This window comes from Nycticebus coucang, chromosome 18 (assembly GCF_027406575.1).
Source record: "Nycticebus coucang isolate mNycCou1 chromosome 18, mNycCou1.pri, whole genome shotgun sequence".
Taxonomy (NCBI): Eukaryota; Metazoa; Chordata; class Mammalia; order Primates; family Lorisidae; genus Nycticebus; species Nycticebus coucang.
Window position 1 is genome coordinate 40194677 of NC_069797.1, and position 18579 is coordinate 40213255.

Consider the following 18579-nt stretch of genomic DNA (forward strand, 5'->3'; position numbering starts at 1 on the left):
GTCACTCCAGTGGGGGCCCTGATTCCCCCATAAACACTTTTGGGCCAACCCTAAAACTGGCTCTGGAATTTGGTTGCATTTAGTTCTTTAAAGGGATGAAACCTTAGTATTTAGTAAATTATTTATTTAATGTAATTTCGAAATTATGAACAAAGATGAACAATGCAACGTACGAGAATCAGCACATTTCATTAACACTGATAAAGTTTTTAACTTAAATGGGTATAAAACTGGTATCATTTATGATTGTCTATCATAACTATACCAAAAATAAAACATTTAAAAACAACCATCTGAATGTCAAGGTTTGTGATATGGGCCTGAAACATGAGCCCAGAGGTGGAGGATCTGCATAACTTCCATCAGCCAGTCTATGTCTTGGAAGTCACCTCTCCTCCTCAGGGCCCCCACACCAGCGGTCTCCTAGGAGAAGTGGGTAAGCTCTGGGAGGCAAGCTTGAGCAAGCAGCACAATAATCCATGTTAAGAATCCTCATTCTGGGATGGCTCAACAATTCCTAAACAGCAGTCTGCAAACTCCATAAACAAGGGCTCTTGCATGTAGGCTCTCATGAGCTTTGCTTTGTCGTTCCCCTGATCAAGGCTGACCATCAGTTGTCTGAGGTGTGGATTAAGCAATAAGCTTCTTAATGCTGCTGATTCCTCTTAAAAATCAAGAAAAAAAGAACAGGCTTAGTCAAGTGAGAACACATGGAGATGGCGGAAAGCCAAGTTTCAAACAGAACTTTGAAGAGACTACACCCCTTAACCTTTAAACTTACAGAGAAACCCCAGTGTCTCACAGCTTCACACACAAAGGGGGATCAGCATATCAAATGATTTCCAAGTTAAATACAGTAACAGATTACTGTTGGTATCTTGTAATTACCTTCATACCATTTCAACTAAGAATACCTCATCGGCACAAATACATAGAATAATAGCATTAAGTTGTCGGTGTACTTTCTTTCTTTATAAGCATGAAGGTTCTCAGTGCTGAAGAGTTATACCAAATCTGAACAGTGTCCAAGCAGGTGATCCAGTGTGCACCAGAACTGGCAGTGAACACATAGACCTGTATGGTACTTTGTAAAATTTTTCACACCTATTACTGGCTCAAGTCCAACCCAGCCTAACTAATCATAAGCATAGGACTCAGTACAAAGCACAGCCTTTTCAGCCTGATTCTATGAAATGGAAGAATGAAGATAATGCAATGCTCTAGGAACTACATTAGCCCATTCATTATAGATATGTAACAACCATTATAAAGATTGAATAAGCAGTGGTACAAAATGCTGGGCATTATCAACACCCACTTCCCCCTAAAGAAAAAATCAAGCTGTGTGATTACTAGTCTGCATTAGTGGCTGGACTGTTAACTGAGCCCTAAGGTTGTAGAAATACAGGTCCCTGCCATACAAATTGGTATGTGAGACAAACTACCATAAAATGAGAGTGGTATATTAAGTCCAAGGCATTTGCAAAGCCAAAAAGCACCTACCTAGTTTTGAAAGCCAAAAGGTCCAGAAACACCTGAGAAAAGAAACCTTGAATCAAGCATTAAAGTAGGAGCAGAATTTTGCCAACCAGTAGGATTCCAGGCAGAAGGAATAGAATTGTGGGCATGTTGGGAGGTGTCAAATCCTGTCTGTTTCCAGCATCAGTTGGTTGAGAAGAAGGGCCCTGCATGCCACACTGAAGGATTTAATAACTTTTTAAAAATCACATTCCATATAACAGTAAAAACATCTCAGTTTTTACTGAGATGAACAAGCACAGCAAAGACTTACCTAAATTCTTTAAATGCCGCAAAGAAACTCTGTCTTCTTCCTCATCACTATTGAGAAAATCAGCTACCAAGGAATCATCATCTAGGGATACATAGTACAGTCAACTTCGAGGCCTGGGCAGACTTTAGCAACTACGCCAACAGACAAGACTATGTACATGCACAGATCTGTGACAGTGGGTGGTGTATACATGCAGGTATAGACAAACCAAAATCCTCTCTCTTCTCTGGAGTTTGTGATTAACACTCCTCTTTAAGAAAAAGGAAGGTAAGTGAAAGAAGAATTGGAAATGTTAACAAATGCATCCTAGTGTTCACATACTTTATATGTTTCCTTGTGGTCTATGGGATAGAGCTTGGTTTTGTGATGCTTATTACCCTTTCTCCCCTCTTCATGGCTCTAGCCCTATCACGGGTCAATAAACTGGGTTCTCTGTTCGAACCTTCCAAATAGAATCGCCTTTCCACATGGACAGAAAATGCTGGTATTGGCTGAATCCAACCTGGAAGTTTCTCCAGGGGCAGAAAGGAGCCATCTCTTTGCTGTGAACATTCAACACCCTTTGGTGGTACTTTCAGAAGCTGCCACAGTGCAGGACACCCAGGAGATATTAAAGAACTGGATAGATGGATGGGCTGACAACTTGCTATTGCTGTAAGCTCTGAGGGGCCCCCAGCAGCAGTAGGTGATCTAGGACAAGGAAGCTCCTACCTGGGCCAAGCTCAGTGTGAACTGACAGCCCAGCCACACCCACGGAGGGAGGCCCAGAGCTGTGAGTAGAGATGGCTCCTGCCAGTAGAGCCCACCACAATGCCCCACTCTTGGCCATGGCCTTTCTCTTGCCTCCTGCCCATTTTTCTACTAAACAATGTTCTCAGGCTGCCCTCTCACTTCACCTGTGATGACAGGACCCCCACTCCCAGAGATCAGGGCTCAGGAAGCTGTTGTTGTTCCTCCATGAAGCATCATTCTGGACTCCCTGCCCAGCCCAGTCTCCCCTTTCCCTTCCTTTTGACTTTATTTGAAACTCCTCTAGCTTTGTTTTTTTTTTTTTATTATTAAATCATAGCTGTGTACATTGATATGATCATGGGGCATCGTTCACTACCTTCTAGCTTTGTTTGAAGTCGATCAACCCACCTTTATTTTCCACAGGCCTACTAGTTTTTGCAGGAACAGCTGATCTTATTTTTCTCTCAGCAGGATGAGTTTCAGGGTTGCACTGCTCTGAAAGAGACACAAATCTTAGACCCCCATCTCCTGTATCTCAGTCACAGGGACACACCTCCCCACCAAGCCAGCATCTAGAGAAGCCTATAGGGGTGTAAGGGAGTGAATGAGGTAGAGGTGGTTTGGAGAAGTGAGAGATCAAATCAGGGACCCGTATAAGGAAAATCACAAGCAGGCTGAGATTGGCAGAAGGGTTGCGGAAGCAGGGCTCATGTACCCCAAGGGCCTGTCTCCATCATCTCTGCCCTGCCTAATCCCATAGGACTCTCACTGTGATTAAGTGGTACAAATGATTTTCTCAGCAGTTTCAGATACCAAATTTGCATGTACTATAAGCCACTGAGAATACAGTTATGTGCTGTATAATGACATTTCAGTCAACCATAGACAGCATATATGACACGGTCATATAAGAGTATAACAATGTAGGGCAGTGCCTGTGGCTCAAAGGAGTAGGACACAGGCCCCGTATACCGGAGGTGGTGGGTTCAAACCCGGCCCCAGCCAAAAACTGCAAAAAAAAAAAAAAGAGTATAACACTGTACTTTCACTGCATGTTTTTTATGTTTAGATATATAAATACTTGTTAATATTTTCCAACTGCCTACAGTATTCAATACAGTTTGCAGCCTAGGAGAAATAGGCTATATCAAACAGTCTAGGCATGTAGTACGCTGTAACATCTAAGCTTGTATAAACACACTACAATGTCTGCAGGACAAAAATCTCCTAGCAATGCATTTCTCAGACCATATCCCTATTAAGCAATGCATGACTGTGCACAAAAGCACGTCACCATGACTACCTTCCAGGGTCCTCAAACGATGGCCCACGGGCCACATGTGGCGGTGTGATTGTATTTGTTCCCGTTTTGTTTTTATACTTCAAAATAAGATATGTGCACTGTGCACAGGAATTGGTTCATAGATTTTTTTTAAACTCTAGTCCGGCCCTCTAACAGTCTGAGGGACAGTGAACTGGCCCTCTGTTTGAAAAGTTTGAGGACCCATGGTTTAGGCTAATGGATGACTGCTAAAGATATGGATAAGGCAAGAAAGATCTGATCTAAGTCTATCCAGAGGGGCAAGAGGCAAGACCAAGAGGACTCAGAGGACGAGGCTTTGCCAGATGGAAGGAAAAGCACTCCTGGTGGAGGAAAGGTCTATGCCTGGACTGGATACTTGAACGAATAAGGTCAGGTTCAAGGAGATGATGTTGAACAACTGCAGTTGATCTGTAGGGCAGGCCTGGCAGGTGGCAGAGGCACAAGAGAAAGCCAGAGCAAAAGAATGGCAAATCCAGGAGGTTCATCTTTTTTCTTAAGACCAGCGTCTCAGGCAATGCCTATAGCTCAGTGGGTAGGTGCCAGCCACATACACCGAGGCTGGCGGGTTCAAACCCAGCCTGGACCAGCTAAAATCAGCAATGACAACTGCAACCAAAAAATAGCTAGGCACTGGGGAGGGCACTTGTAGTCCCAGCTACTTGGGAATCTGAGGCAAGAGAATCACTTAAGTCCAAGAGTTTGAGGTTGCTGTGAGCTGAGACATTACAGCACTCTACAGAGAGTGACATAATGAGAGTCTCAAAAAAAACCAATGTCTTTCAACAAGGGCACTCACTGTTGGTATTCAGGGCAGGAAAGCCTTCAGTGGTGTAAACAGTCTTACACATTGCAGAACGTATATTTGACCCCAGCACCCATTACCAGGTATACCACATTTTATTGAAATGTTTTTATGTTTTTGAGACAGAGTCTCACTTTGTCACCCTCGGTAGAGTGCTGTGACATCATAGCTCACAGCAACCTCAAACTACTAGGCTTAAGCGATTCTCTTGCCTCAGCCTCCCAAGTAGCTGGGACTATAGCACACCTGCCACAATACCTGGCTATTTTTAGAGACGAGGTCTTGCTTTGGCTCAGGGTGGTCTCAAACCTGTGAGCTCAGGCAATCCACCCGCCTCAGCCTCCCAAGTACTGGGATTACAGGCGAGAGCCACTGTGCCCAGCTGAACTTTTTTTATTTTACTACACTTCACAGATATATGTGTTTTTCGTTTCTTGTTGTTTTTTTTTTTTAGAACAGAGCCTCAAGCTGTCGCCCTGGGTAGAGTGTGATGGCACCACAGCTCACAGCAACCTCCAACTCTTGGGCTTAAGTGATTCTCCTGCCTCAGCCTCCCAAGGAGCTGGGACTACAGGCGCCCGCCCCAACGCCCGGCTATTTTTTGGTTGTAATTGTCATTGCTGTTTGGCAGGCCTGGGCCAGATTTGAACCTGCCAGCTCTGGTGTATGTGGCCGGCGCCTTAGCCAATACTGTGTTTTTTACAAATGCAGTGGCAACACTGCATTAAGAAAGTCTATCAGCACCACTGTTCCAATAGCATAAGCTCACTTTGTAGCACATTTTCAGGATTCTCGCAATATTTCACAAATTTTCATTATTATTACATGGTGATCTGTGATCAGTGATTTTTGATGTTACTATCATTATTTTGGAGTACCATGAATCACACCCATGTAAGACAGCTAAATATAAACAAATGTATGTGTTCTGACTGTTCCACTGACTGTGTTTTCCCATCTCTCTCCCTCTCTTTAAGCCTCCCTATTTACTGAGACAAAACAAGATTGAAATTAGGCCAATTAATAACTCTATGACGCCCTCTAAGTGTTCCTACTGAAAGGAAGAGTCATATGTTTCTCTTTTTGGATCAAAGCTAGAAAGTGAGGAAGGCATATGGAAAGCTGAGCCAGTTAGTCAGGCTGCAAATGCAAAGGTAATGTTCTTGAAAGAAATTAAAAGTGCTACTCCAATAAACACATGAAAGAAAAGAAAGCAAAACAGCCTCATTACTGACAAGGGGAACGTTTTAGTGGTCCAGAAAGAAGACAGAACCAGACACAATACTCCTTAAGCCAAAGCCTAATCCTTCAATTACATGAAGGCTGAGAGAGGTGAAGAAACTGCTGAGGAAAAGCTGGAAGCTAGCAGAGCTGGTTCATGAGGTTTAAGAAAAGAAGTCATCTTAGCATCACACAGAAATGGGAGTTGAAGCAGCAAATGATGATGTAGAAGGTGCAGCAAGTTTTCCAGAAGATCCAGCTAAAATCAACTGATATAGGGACTACACTAAACATATTTTCCAGGCTGAGAAAACAGCCTTCTACTGCTAGAAAATGCCATCCAGGACTTTCCTAGCTAAACAGGAGAAAGCAGTGTCTGGATTCAAAGCTTCAGAATACTTGGTGGACAAGCTGACTCTCTTGTTAGATGCTAATGTACCCGGTGACTTTAAGTTGAAGCCAACATGCATTTACCATTCCTAAAATCCTAGGGCCCTTAACAATTATGCCAAATCTACTCTGCCTGTGCTCTATAAATGGAACAACAAAGTCTGAATGACAGTACATCTGTTTACAGCATGGTTTACTGAACATTTTAAGCCCTCTGTTGATATCTACTGCTCAGAAAAAAACAATTCCTTTCAAAATATTATTGCTCATTGGCAATGCAGCTAGTCCCTCAAAACCTCTAATAGAGATGTACAAGATTAACAGTGTTTTCACGCCTACTAACAAAACATACATTCTACAGCCCACAGACCAAGAAATAATTTCAGCCTGGGTGTACTGGCTCCTCTTGCCTATAATCCCAGCACATTGGGAGGCCAAGGTGGGAGGCTAACTTGAGGCCTACAGTTCAAGACCAGCTGGAGCAATATAGTGAGACCCCCATTTCTACAAATAATTTTAAAAATTAGTTGGGTGGTGGGCAGCGCCTGTGGCTCAGTGAGTAGGGCGCCGGCCCCATATGCCGAGGGTGGCGGGTTCAAACCTCAGCCCCGGCCAAACTGCAACCAAAAAATAGCCGGGCGTTGTGGCGGGCGCCTGTAGTCCCAGCTACTCTGGAGGCTGAGTCAAGAGAATCGCTTAAGCCCAGGAGTTGGAGGTTGCTGTGAGCCGTGTGACGCCATGGCACTCTACCCGAGGGCGGTACAGTGAGACTCTGTCTCTACAAAAAAAAAAAAAAAAAAATTAGTTGGGTGCAGTGATGCACACCTATAGTCCAAGCTACTCAGAAGGTTAAGGTGGGAAGATTGCTTAAGCCCAGTAGTTATGATCATGGCACTGCTCTCCAGCCTGGGCAACAGAGCAATAGCCTATCTCTTAAAAATAAGGAAAAAATTAGAAATTTCAACTTTTAAATTTTATTATTATATTTAAGAAATACATATTTAATAAGACTACAGCTGCCATACATAGTGATTCCTCTGATGGATCTGGGCAAAGTAAACTGAAAACCTTCTGGCAAGGATTCACCATTTCAGATACCATAAAGAACATTTATAATTCATGAGGGGAGGTCAACAATAGTTTGAAAGAAGTAGATTCTAGTCCTCATGGGTGACTTTGAGGGGTTGAAGACTTCATTGGAGGAAGTAACTGCAGATATCTTACTGTGCAAACCATAAGATAACTAAAAGTAGAAGCGGAGCCTGAAGATGTGACCAATTTGCTGCAATCTCACGACAAAACTTGAACAGATGGCCAGGAGTGGTGACTCAACGCCCATAATCCTCACACTCTGGGAGGCTGAGGCTGGTAGCTTGAGCTAAGGAGGTTGAGACTAGCCTGACCAAGAGCAAGACCTCATCTCTACTAAAAAGTAGAAAAACTACCCAGACGTGGAGTCTCAGCTACTCAGGGAGGCTGAGCCAAGATTATTTAAGCCCAGGAATTTAAGGTTGCTGTGAGCTATGACATCACAGCAATCTTATGGAGGAGCAAAGATGGTTTCTTTTCTTTTTTTAAGGCAGGGTCTTGATCTGTTACCAGGGCTAGAGTACAGTGGCATCACCAGAGCTCACTGCAGCCTCCAAGTCCTGGGCTCAAGCAGTCCTGCTTTGGCCTCCCAAGCAGCTGGGACAAGGATGCACTTGCTTAATTTTTTTTATATTTTTGTGATTATACTTTTTTAATAAAACTCCTGGCCTCAAGCAATCCTCCCACCAGCCTCCCAAAGTGCTAGGATTGCAGGTATGAGCCACTACAGCTAGGCAAAAGTGTTTTCTTGATACGGAATCTACTTCTGGTGAAAATGCTGTGAATGTTATTGAACAGATAACAAAGGATTTAGAATATTACATAGTCCAGGCGTGGTGGCTCATGCCTGTAATCCTAGCACTTTGGGAGGCCAAGGTGAGTGGACTGCCTGAGCTCACAGTTTCAAGACCAGCCTGAGCCAGAGTGAGACTTGGTCTCTAAAAAAAATGGCCTAGCTTCTTGGGAGGCTGAGGCAAGAGAATTGCTTAAGCCCAAGAATTGGAGCTCATAGCACTCTATCCAGAGCGACAGCTTGAGACTGTCTCAAAGTAAATAAATAAATAAAAATTAAAATTAAAATTAATTTAAAAAATGGGTGTTGTGGTGGGCACCTGTACTCTCAGCTACTTGGAGGCTGAGGCAAGAGAATTGCTTGAGTCCAAGAGTTTGAGGTTGCTGTGAGCTATGATGCCACGGTATTCTATAAAGGGTAACAAAGTAAGACTCTGTCTGAAAAAAATAAAGAAGAGTATTACATAAACTTAGTTGATAAGCCAGCAGTACGGTTCTAGAAAATTGACTCCAATTTTGAGAGTAGTTCTACTGTAGGTAAAATGCTACCACACAACACTGCATGCTACAAAAAAAATCTTTCACGAAAGGAGTCAAATGATGCAGCAAACTTCACTATAACCTTATTTTAAGAAATTGTCACAGCTACACAACCTTCAGGACCTACCATCCTGATCAATCAGCAGCCATCAACACTGAGGCAAGACCTTCTACCCGCAAAAAGATTACAACTTGGTGAAGGCTCAGATGATAGCACTTTTTTTTTCTTTTGAGACAGAATCTCAAGCTGTTGCCCTGGCACTCCTTGAGCAATCCTCTTGAATGTTGCGGCATCACAGCTCACAGAAACCTCAAACTCTTGGGCTTACGAGATTCTCCTCCCTCAGCCTCCCAAGTAGCTGGGACTACAGGTGCCTGCCACAATGCCCGGCTATTTTTTTGTTGTTGCAGTTGTCTTTATTGTTTTAGCTGGCCTGGGTCGGGTTCAAACCCGCTAGCCTTGGTGTATGTGGCTGGCACCCAACCACCGAGCTACGGGCGCTGCCCTCAGATGACAGCACTTTTTAAGCAATAAAGTTTGGGTGTTTTTTGTTTTTTTTTTAAACACTCTGCCACCCTGGGTAGAGTGCCGTGGTGTCACTGTAGCTCCTAACAACCTCAAACTCCTAGTTCAAGTGATCCTCTTGCCTCAACCTCTCTAATAGCTGAGACTACAGGCATTCATCACCATGCCTGGCTAGTTTTTTCTTTTCTATTTTTAGTAGAGACAGTGTCTCACTCTTGCTCAGGCTGGTCTTGAATTCCTGAACTCAAGCAATCCACCTGCCTTGGCCTCCTAGAGTGCTACAATTACAGGCATGAGCCACTGAATTCAGTGTAATAAAGTATTTTTACATAAGCACTTTTTTAAAAAGACATAATACTATTGCTCACTTAATAGGCTATAGTATAGTGTAAAAATAACTTTTATATGCACTGGGAAACCAAAAATGCGTGTGACTAGTTTTATTGTAATATTCGCTTTACTGCAGGGGTCCCGAAATATCTCTGAGGTGTGCCTGTACAACTTATCTCTCCTTAATTACTATAAGAACAAACACATAGTGACAATTTGTCTCCCTAGGGACAGTAATACCCAGGTTAAGAACACTGGTCCTTCATGCTAGAGAGCCATAAAATTTTCAACTAGGGAGTGTATTGCTCCAATTTGCTTTTCCAGAAAAATTGCTATGGTTCCTGGAGGGATCCAACAGGGCTGCAGGGTAAAAGGGAAGTATTCAGAACCCCAGATTCCTAACCCTGCTTCTAGCAAGGCAATTCCATTTCTCTCTGTGCCAGGTAAACAGTGAGATATATAGAATCTCACTGCAAGCCCCATGACATGGAGACTCTCCCCCACCTTTTTTTTTTTTTTTGAGACAGAGACTCACTCTGTGGCTCTGGGTAGAGTGCTATGGTGTTGCCATAGCTCACAGCAACCTCAAACTTTTTTTTTTTTAGACGGAGTCTCACTCTGTTGCCCTGGATAGAGTGCTATAGCATCATAGCTCATAGCAACCTCAAACTTTTGGGCTTGGGCAATCCTCTTGCCTCAGTCTTTTGAGCAGCTAGGACTACAGGCACCTGCCGCAACGCCCAGCTAGTTTTTCTATCTTTAGTAGAGATGGGTTGGGGGGATGGGGGGTTGTCACACTTGCTCAGGCTGGTCTCAAATGTGTGAGCTCAGGCTATCCACTCACCTCTGCCTCCCAGAGTGCTAGGATTACAGGTGTGAGCCACTCCACTTAGCCTACATGGAGACACCTAATTCCACTTAACAGGTGAAAAGCAGAAAGGATTAAGTTTTCTTGTAATAAAGAAATCTGTCAAAGGTCCATAGCTAGTAAGTGGCAGAGGGAGAATTTAAATTGAGGTCTACCTCTAAAACTGTGCTATAAATGTAAAGAATATAGCAAAAGGGACTAAAAGAGAGGTGCATTTTCAGGGTTAGTTGTACTTGAGCACAAAACAGCAACATTTGTTTCTAGGGGCCCCAAAAGAGGTTGGAGCTATAGATTTGGGTGTCAGAAAGGAAAAAAAAAGACTTAAAAGATGTGAAAGAGGCTTGGAGCCTGTAACTCAGCGGTTAGGGTGCCAGCCACATACACTGAGGCAGGTGGGTTCGAAGCCGGCCTGGGCCTGCTAAACAATGACAACTGCAACAACAACAGCAACAACAACAAAAAAGCCAGGCGTTGTGGCGGGCACCTGTAGTCCCAGCTCCTTGGGAGGCTGAGGCAAGAGAATCGCTTAAGCCCAAGAGTTGGAGGTTGCTGTGAGCTGTGACACCAAAGCACTCTACCAAGGGTGACACAGTGAGACTCTGTATAAAAAAAAAAAAAGATGTGAAAGAAATAAACCAGGAATGCAATCAAGGACAGCATTCCAAGAACAAGTTCAGTAGGCAGGTAAAGGGAGAGAATCCATCAAAAGATTCTGAGAAACACCATTCACAAAGGGAAGAGAGTCATTGTCCATCCCACACCAAACACCCCAAATCTTATCTGATCTCAGAAGCTAAAGGTCAGGGCTGGCTAGTACTTGGATGGGAGAAAGGGAGGAGAGCATCCCAGGCAGCAGTATCTCCCGGATCAACAGAGGAAAATATCAAGAAGGGAACAATTAAGCCAGGTGCTGTGTCTCATGCCTGTAACCCTAGCACTTTGGGAGCTGAGGTGGGCGAATCACTTGAACTGAGAAGTTCTGAGAGCAGCCTGAATAAGAGCAACACCCCATCTCTACTAAAAAGAGAAATACTAGCTGGGTGTTGAGGCGGGCGCCTGTAGTCCCATCTCTCTACTGTCCTACTCAGGAGGCTAAGTCCAGGAGTATCCCTTCAACCCAAGAGTTTGAGGTTGCTGTTAGCTAGGTTGATGCCAGGGCACTCACCTGGGCAAGAGTGAGACTGTCTCAAAAAAAAAAAAAAAAAGTTAAGCACAATAGACATTCATAGGAATCAAGAAAGATGACAAATGAAAAGTGTCCCACAGATGTGGCTATTAGAAATTCCTGATGGCCAGGTGCAATGGCTCACACCTGTAATCCCAGCACTCTGTGAGGCTGAGGCAAGTGGATTACCTGAGCTCAGGAGTTAGAAACCAGTCTGAGCAAGAGCAAAACCCCGTCTGTAGAAATAAATGGGTATGGTGGCAGTCACCTGTAGTTACAGCTACTGGGAAGTTGAGGCAAGAGGATTGTTCAAGCCCTAGAGTTTGAGATTGCTGTGACTAATGATGTCACAGCATCCTAATGAGTCAGAGTCTGCCTCAAAAAAAAAAAAAATTCCTGATAAAAGCAATTCTTTATTAAATACCACTGCAACACTGCAGCAACTAAAGCAAAACTAAAATACGTGGCATAAGAATAAATATTGTTGGCTCGGCCCCTGTGGCTCAAGTGGCTAAGGCACCAGCCACATACACCTAAGCTGGCGAATTTGAATCCAGCCTGGGCCCGCCAAACAACAATGACGGCTGCAACCAAAAAATAGCCAAGCACTGTGGCAGGTGCCTGTAGTCCCAGCTACTTAGGAGGCAGAGGCAGGAGAATCACTTGAGCCCAGGAGTTGGATTTTGCTGTGAGCTGTGATGCCACAGCACTCTACCCAGGGCAACATCTTGAGGCTCTGTCTCAAAAGAAAAAAAAAAAAAGAATAAATATTGTTGGGTGGCGCCCTTAGCTCAGTGGGTAGAGCACCGGCCACATATATCAAGGCTGGCAGGTTTGAACCCAACCCAGGCCTGCTAAAACAACAATGACAACTGCAACAACAAAAAATAGCCCCCAGGTGTTGTGGCGGGTGCCTGTAGTCCCAGCTACTTGGGAGGCTGAGGCAAGAGAATCGCTTAAGCCCAAGTATTAGAGGTTGCTATGAGCTGTGATGCCACAGCACCCCACCCAGGGCGACAAAAAAAAAAAAAAAAAAAAGGAATAGATATTGTTTTTTTTTTTTTGTAGAGACAGAGTCTCACTGTACCGCCCTCAGGTAGAGTGCTGTGGCGTTACACGGCTCACAGCAACCTCTAATTCTTGGGCTTACGCGATTCTCTTGCCTCAGCCTCCTGAGTAGCTGGGACTACAGGCGCCCGCCACAACGCCCAGCTATTTTTTTGTTGCAGTTTGGTCAGGACTGGGTTTGAACCCGCCACCCTCGGCATATGGGGCCAGCGCCCTACTCACTGAGCCGCAGGCGCTGCCCAGGAATATTGTTAAAATGACCATACTACCGAAAGTGATCTACAGATTTAATGAAATCCCTATCAAAGGCTCTGCATCCATAGCACAGTGGTTAAGGCGCCAGCCACATGCACAGACAGCCCGGGGTGCTAAACAAATGGCAACTGCAACAAAAAAATAGTGAGACTCTGTCACAAAAAATAAATAAATAAATAAATAAATAAGAAGTGCTCTTTAAAAAAAGAAAAATGGACTGAAGATATAAATGTTTAAGGTCCGAAACTATGAAACTAATAGAAGAATACATAAGGGAAACACTTCCAGACATTGGTCTGGACAAAAGTTTTATGAATAAAATCTCAAAAGCACAGACAACCACAGCACTAATGGGATTGTATCAAACTAAAAAAAGAGCTTCTGCACAGGAAACAGCACAGTGAAGAGAATCTACAAAATGGGAGAAAATATCTGCAAACAAATTCATAGGACAAGGGATTAATACCCAGAATATACAAGGATCTCAAATCAACAGTCTCACCCAAAAATAATTGCGCAAGTGATCTGAATGGACAATTCTCAAAAGAAGACACACAAACGGACAAAAAGTATATGAAAATGTTCAACATCACTAATCACCATGGAAATACAAATCAAAACATTAATGAGATACCATCTCATCCTAGTTAGAATGGCTATTATCAAAAGAACAACAAAAAAAAACAGGCTGGCAAGTATTAAAAGAAGGGAATTGTTATACACTTTGGGTGGGAATGTAAATTAGTACAGCCATACAAAAAATAGTATGGAAGTTCCTCAAAAAACTAAAAATAGAACTATCATGTGATCCAACAATTCCACTACTGAGTAAATATCCAAAGGAAAGGAGATTAGTATTATCAAAGAGATATCTGCAGCACAGTAGCCAAGATATAGAATCAACCTAAGGGTCCATCAAAAGATGAATGGAAAGGCCAGTTAGGGCTCTCTGGCTTACACCTATAATCCTAGGACTCTAGGAGGCTGAGGTGGGTGGACTGCCTGAGCACACGGATTTGAGACCAGCCTAAGTAAGAGCAAGACCTCCATCTCTAAAAACAGCCAAGCATTGTGGCGGGCACCTGTAGTCCCAGCTACCTGAGAGGCTAAGGTAAGAGAATTGCTTCAGCTCAATAGTTTGAGGTTGCTGTGAGCTACGATGCCACAACACTCTACCATGGGTGACAAAGTCAGACTCTGTCTCGAAAAAATATATAAATAAAATTTTTTAAAAAAGAGATGAATGGAAAAACAAAATGTGGTGTATATGCCATGGCAAACTATGCATTCAGCCATGAAAAAGAACGAAATCCAGTCATTTGCGCAACACAGATAAACCTGGAGGATATTTTGTTAAGTGAAATAAAGTATGCACAAAAAAATGTCCTCACTCATATGTGGAAACTAAGTAAGCTGATCTTTTATAAGTAGATAATAGTCTAGTGGTAACTAGAGACTAGGAAAGATGGGTGAGAGGTTGGTTAATAGCTACAGAATTACATTTAGATAGGAAAAATAAGTTCTAGTGTTCTATCACACTATAGCGTAACTACAGATAACAATAATTTTATACTTTCAATAGCTAGGAGAAGATTTTTAACATTCCTAACATTCAAAAATGATATCAAGAAATGATAAATTGTTTGCAGTGATGGGTATACTAATTATCCTAATTTGACCATTATACATTACATAAACATATTGAAATATCACACTGTGAACCATAAATGTGTATAATTATTATGTATCAATTAAAAATTAAAAAGATTTAGCAATGAGAGTATATAAATAATGGTCATAACAGCCATATAATGAAATAGCATACAGTTCTTTAAGTAAATGGTCTAGAACTGTATTAGGCACTGGTATTATTTATTTATTTATTTTCAGACAGAGTCTCAAGCTGCTGCCCTGGGTAGAGTGCGTGGCGTCACAGCCCACAGCAACCTCCAACCTATGAGCTGAAGCAATCCTCTTGCCTCAGTTTTTCTATTTTCAGTAGAGACAAGGTCTTGCTTTTGCTCTGGCTGGTCTCAAACCCATGAGCTCAAGCAATCCACCAACCTCAGCCTCCCAGTGGTAGGATTACAGCTGTGAGCCACCACACCCCGCAGAGGCACTGGTTTTTAAAAGTAACCAAGTTACACTATAAAATCAAATAAGGATGTTGTTGAGTATAATTTCATTACGGAGATTCTGAGAACTGAAAAGAAAATTAGCCGGGCGCGGTGGCTCACGCCTGTAATCCCAGCACTGTGGGAGGCTGAGGCGGGAGGATTGCTTGAGCTCAGGAGTTCGAAGCTTGTCTGAGCGAGAGTGAGACCCCAACTCATGAAAAAAAATGCGGCTCCAGGCGCCGCAGCGAGCATCTGTAATCCCAGCGGCTTCGGAGGCTGAGGCAGCAGGATGCCCACAGCCGGAGTCTGAGGTTGCAGTGAGCTACGACGCCATTGCCCTCTGCTCAGGGCATAGGGTAGAACTGTGTCTCGACCAAAAAAAAAAAAAAAAGAAAAGAAAATTAATTCTATATACTGGTAGAAGAATGGAAACAATGTGAAAGATTCTACATCAAACTTTTAATCATAAACTTTGTTGGATGATAGAATTCTCTAATCAGTTTTACTCTCTAAGACGGGGACTTTCTAAAAATTAAATGCAGAAACGTATTTCACCTTCAAAAATATACATAATTACCCATCAACTCATGAATGGATCAATAAATTGTGGTATATGTAAAAAAAATTATATGCATAATTAATGTTAAAAACAGAAAATCATCCAAATATAAAGAAGCAGAGAGAGAACGGAATCTTCTGGGGGCACATATTTCATAATTTAATTACACACTTAAAGATAACAGTACTTAAAGATTTGAAAGTGTATATAACCATGTATTTGAGGATACATATACGCAGTTACTTTTTACACAGAACTTACTTTTTTTATTTCAATACATTAAGGAATTCTCTATTATAAAAAGAGCTACAGTCCTATTTCTAACAAGACAGTATTTAAGAGAGAAAGTGCTCTAGTTCACCTTAACCAGCGCACTTTCCGCCAAACAAGGAAAGGCTATACCAGAATGCTAAGAGGAATTAACAACTGAGGTCAACTTTTGTGAGAAAGCAGTAGGTTTCTTTTCTTTTCTTTTTTTTTTTTTTCAAGACAGGGTCTCGGCTCTGTCACCTAAACTGTAGTTTAGTGACTTGATCATAGTTCATTATAACCTTGAACTCCAGGGCTCAGAAAGTGCTGGGATTACAGGGGTGAGTCACAGACTGCGTGCGCCCGGCCCAGTCGACTACTTTTAAAGAACGAGAGGGGCACGCAGAAGGAAAGGAAGGGCAAACAAGTAAGGCCTTTGATTGTTCAAAATCCGGAGAGGCATTTACAGGCAAAAGTTGCGCGCAAAGGGAGAGGTCTGGGACACCTGGGACTAAGCACCAGGAAACAAGATTCCCGGTGAACGAGTGACAGGAAAGCCAAGAGGGACGAGGGGTTCGGACTGGTCGAGTGCGACAAGACTCAGAGGAACAGCAGCCTAAGGTGTCCACACCCCAAGACAGCAAGCGAGGAGTGCGGGCAGCGCTAAAACGGGGCCGAGAGCTGAGGCAGAGAAGCCCGGGCCTTACCTTTGTGCTTCCGGAAGCAGGTCACTGAGCAACTGTAACAACACAGACAACAGACAGCGTCAGCCCGAGGCCGAGCAGACCCTCCTGCAGCCCTCCAGCTCCCGCCTGGCCCCCCAGCCCGGATACTCGCGCTCCCCCAGCCTCCATAACCTCCTCACTCACTAGGGCACGCGGCAGGCTGGGCAACGGTATTTGGGCTTATCCAAGCAGATGACGCAGACTACCGCGCAGCAATTGAGCGAAGCCATGTCTCGCATCCGGCAGGTCCCCAGCCCGCCCCCAAGAGCACGCCTCTAGCCGCGGGGCCCGGAGGCACGTTCTATTTCCGTTTCCTAAACCACGACCAATCAGCGCTCAGCACTTACTGGCAGACAAAAGCAATTGATTAATCCTGTTCATTGTTCCAGTCCTCATAAGAAGAGCGTCGATTCACTCGATGAGCATCAGTTACCTGCGTCCTTCGCTGCCTTGGTCATGTCTTTATAAAACTTGTTATGTAAACTTGTCCCTACCTTTACCTGACTGTGTGACTTGGGGAAGGTTATCACCACTCCCCATGTATGTTGCCTCCCGTGTAAAAAGAATGTGTGAGGCTACATTACTTTCCAGCTCTGAGTTTCTGAATCTTGCATGAACTTCTCATCTGCTTACCTCTGTTAAATGAGAAGTCCGGACACTGGCCCAAGCAGAACCTGCTGGCTCACGTGGCACACAGGACCCTGCCCTTCCCAGACTAGACTTTTCTTTTCTTTTTTTTTTTTTTTTAAGAGAGGGAGTCTTTCTGTGTCGCCAGGCTGGAGTGCAGTGACTATTCACAGGTGCGATCATAGCGTACTGCAGCCTCAACCACCTGGGGGCAAGCGATCCTCTTCCTCATCCTCCAGAGTAGCTGGGGCTACAGGCACGCGCCACCACACCTGACTAACAGCCTCGGCCATTTTTCATAGAGGAAAGAAGGACGAGGCTTGACCATCGACAAATGTTTGTTGAACTGCAACTGAGAACCCTGTAGTGCCCAGGTCCCCATAGAATAGTAGACTTGGTCTCCTCCTCTGGGAGCCTACGGCTTAGAGTGAAGACAAGAAAAGGAACTGGGGAGGCAGGAAATTTGCTCTTAGGGTGGAGCTGGTGCTGGCCTGCACTTGCAGGACCCTCAGGGTGAGTGCTCCTTAAATTTTGCCCTCTAGGCTTCTTGCTTGCCTCCCTCTAGTCCCAGACCTGGAGGAGTAGATCGACCGGGAAGCAGAAGAGTGACCTCTGGTCCAAAGACAGGGGCACTGGGCAGTTGAGATTGGATAGATGTCCTATTACTGGCCTTGAACGCCACCACAGACTTTAGGTATACACAAAGTCATGTTTTTTTAGGAAGCTTACGCCTCCTGGCAGAATAGAAAGATGGATAGGACTCCAAGCCCAGCAACTAGATGTCCACACTCATGCGGCCGCCCTTAGCAGAACTTTGGGTCTCTCTGGACTCCGACGAGACCCTTCCTAGCAGCCACCTAGGGCTGCCTCGCGCCTTCTCATCGTCATCCTGAGGCGCAGTGCGGGACCTGGATAGAGTTGAGGAAGTAACCCTGGCAGGCGCTGTCCAGCGCATTTGAGTCTAGCCGAGCCGCGTCTAGAGACGTGCCCGAGTCCCAGGGCTGCGCCCAGCGCCGCCAGAGGGCGCTCCAGATCGAGACCGGCCCCGGTGCGGCGCGCACTGTGGCTGGATTCCAGCCCAGCCCACAGCCCACCTTGCACCAGAGGCTAAGCTGTCCGTCCCGGAGAGGAAGGGCAAGTACAGGCACTGGCCGGCATCTCGGACATCCCCAGGTGATGGAAAAGAGCGTGTTGAGTGGGAGGGCGCAATGGGCGGCTGGATGGGTACCTACCGGGGGCTCCAAATGCTACCGCCCTGGGAGGGTGGAGTTCCCGCTGGAAGCTGGTCACCTGCAGCTTGATGAAAGTTTAACTCTACTTCGAGAGCTTTTGGGTTACAAACTTGGGCAAGATCCACTTCCTCGTACCTTCCTCTCCTGCTGTGATGGAGCGAGCAAATCAATGTAAT

At 44.4% G+C, this 18579-nt stretch overlaps 1 protein-coding gene across 1 annotated transcript; it reads right to left on the minus strand.

Annotated features, from left to right (window-relative positions):
- Positions 1-107: 107 nt before the first annotated feature.
- Positions 108-16820, minus strand: ZNHIT3 (zinc finger HIT-type containing 3). The gene is made up of 5 exons (XM_053570202.1): positions 16689-16820; positions 16527-16558; positions 2933-3019; positions 1793-1873; positions 108-664 (listed from the first exon to the last, which is right to left on the minus strand). Exons 1-5 carry the CDS (start codon positions 16781-16783, stop codon positions 483-485), a joined length of 477 nt encoding a protein of 158 aa, XP_053426177.1. The 5' UTR covers positions 16784-16820; the 3' UTR covers positions 108-482.
- Positions 16821-18579: the final 1759 nt, after the last annotated feature.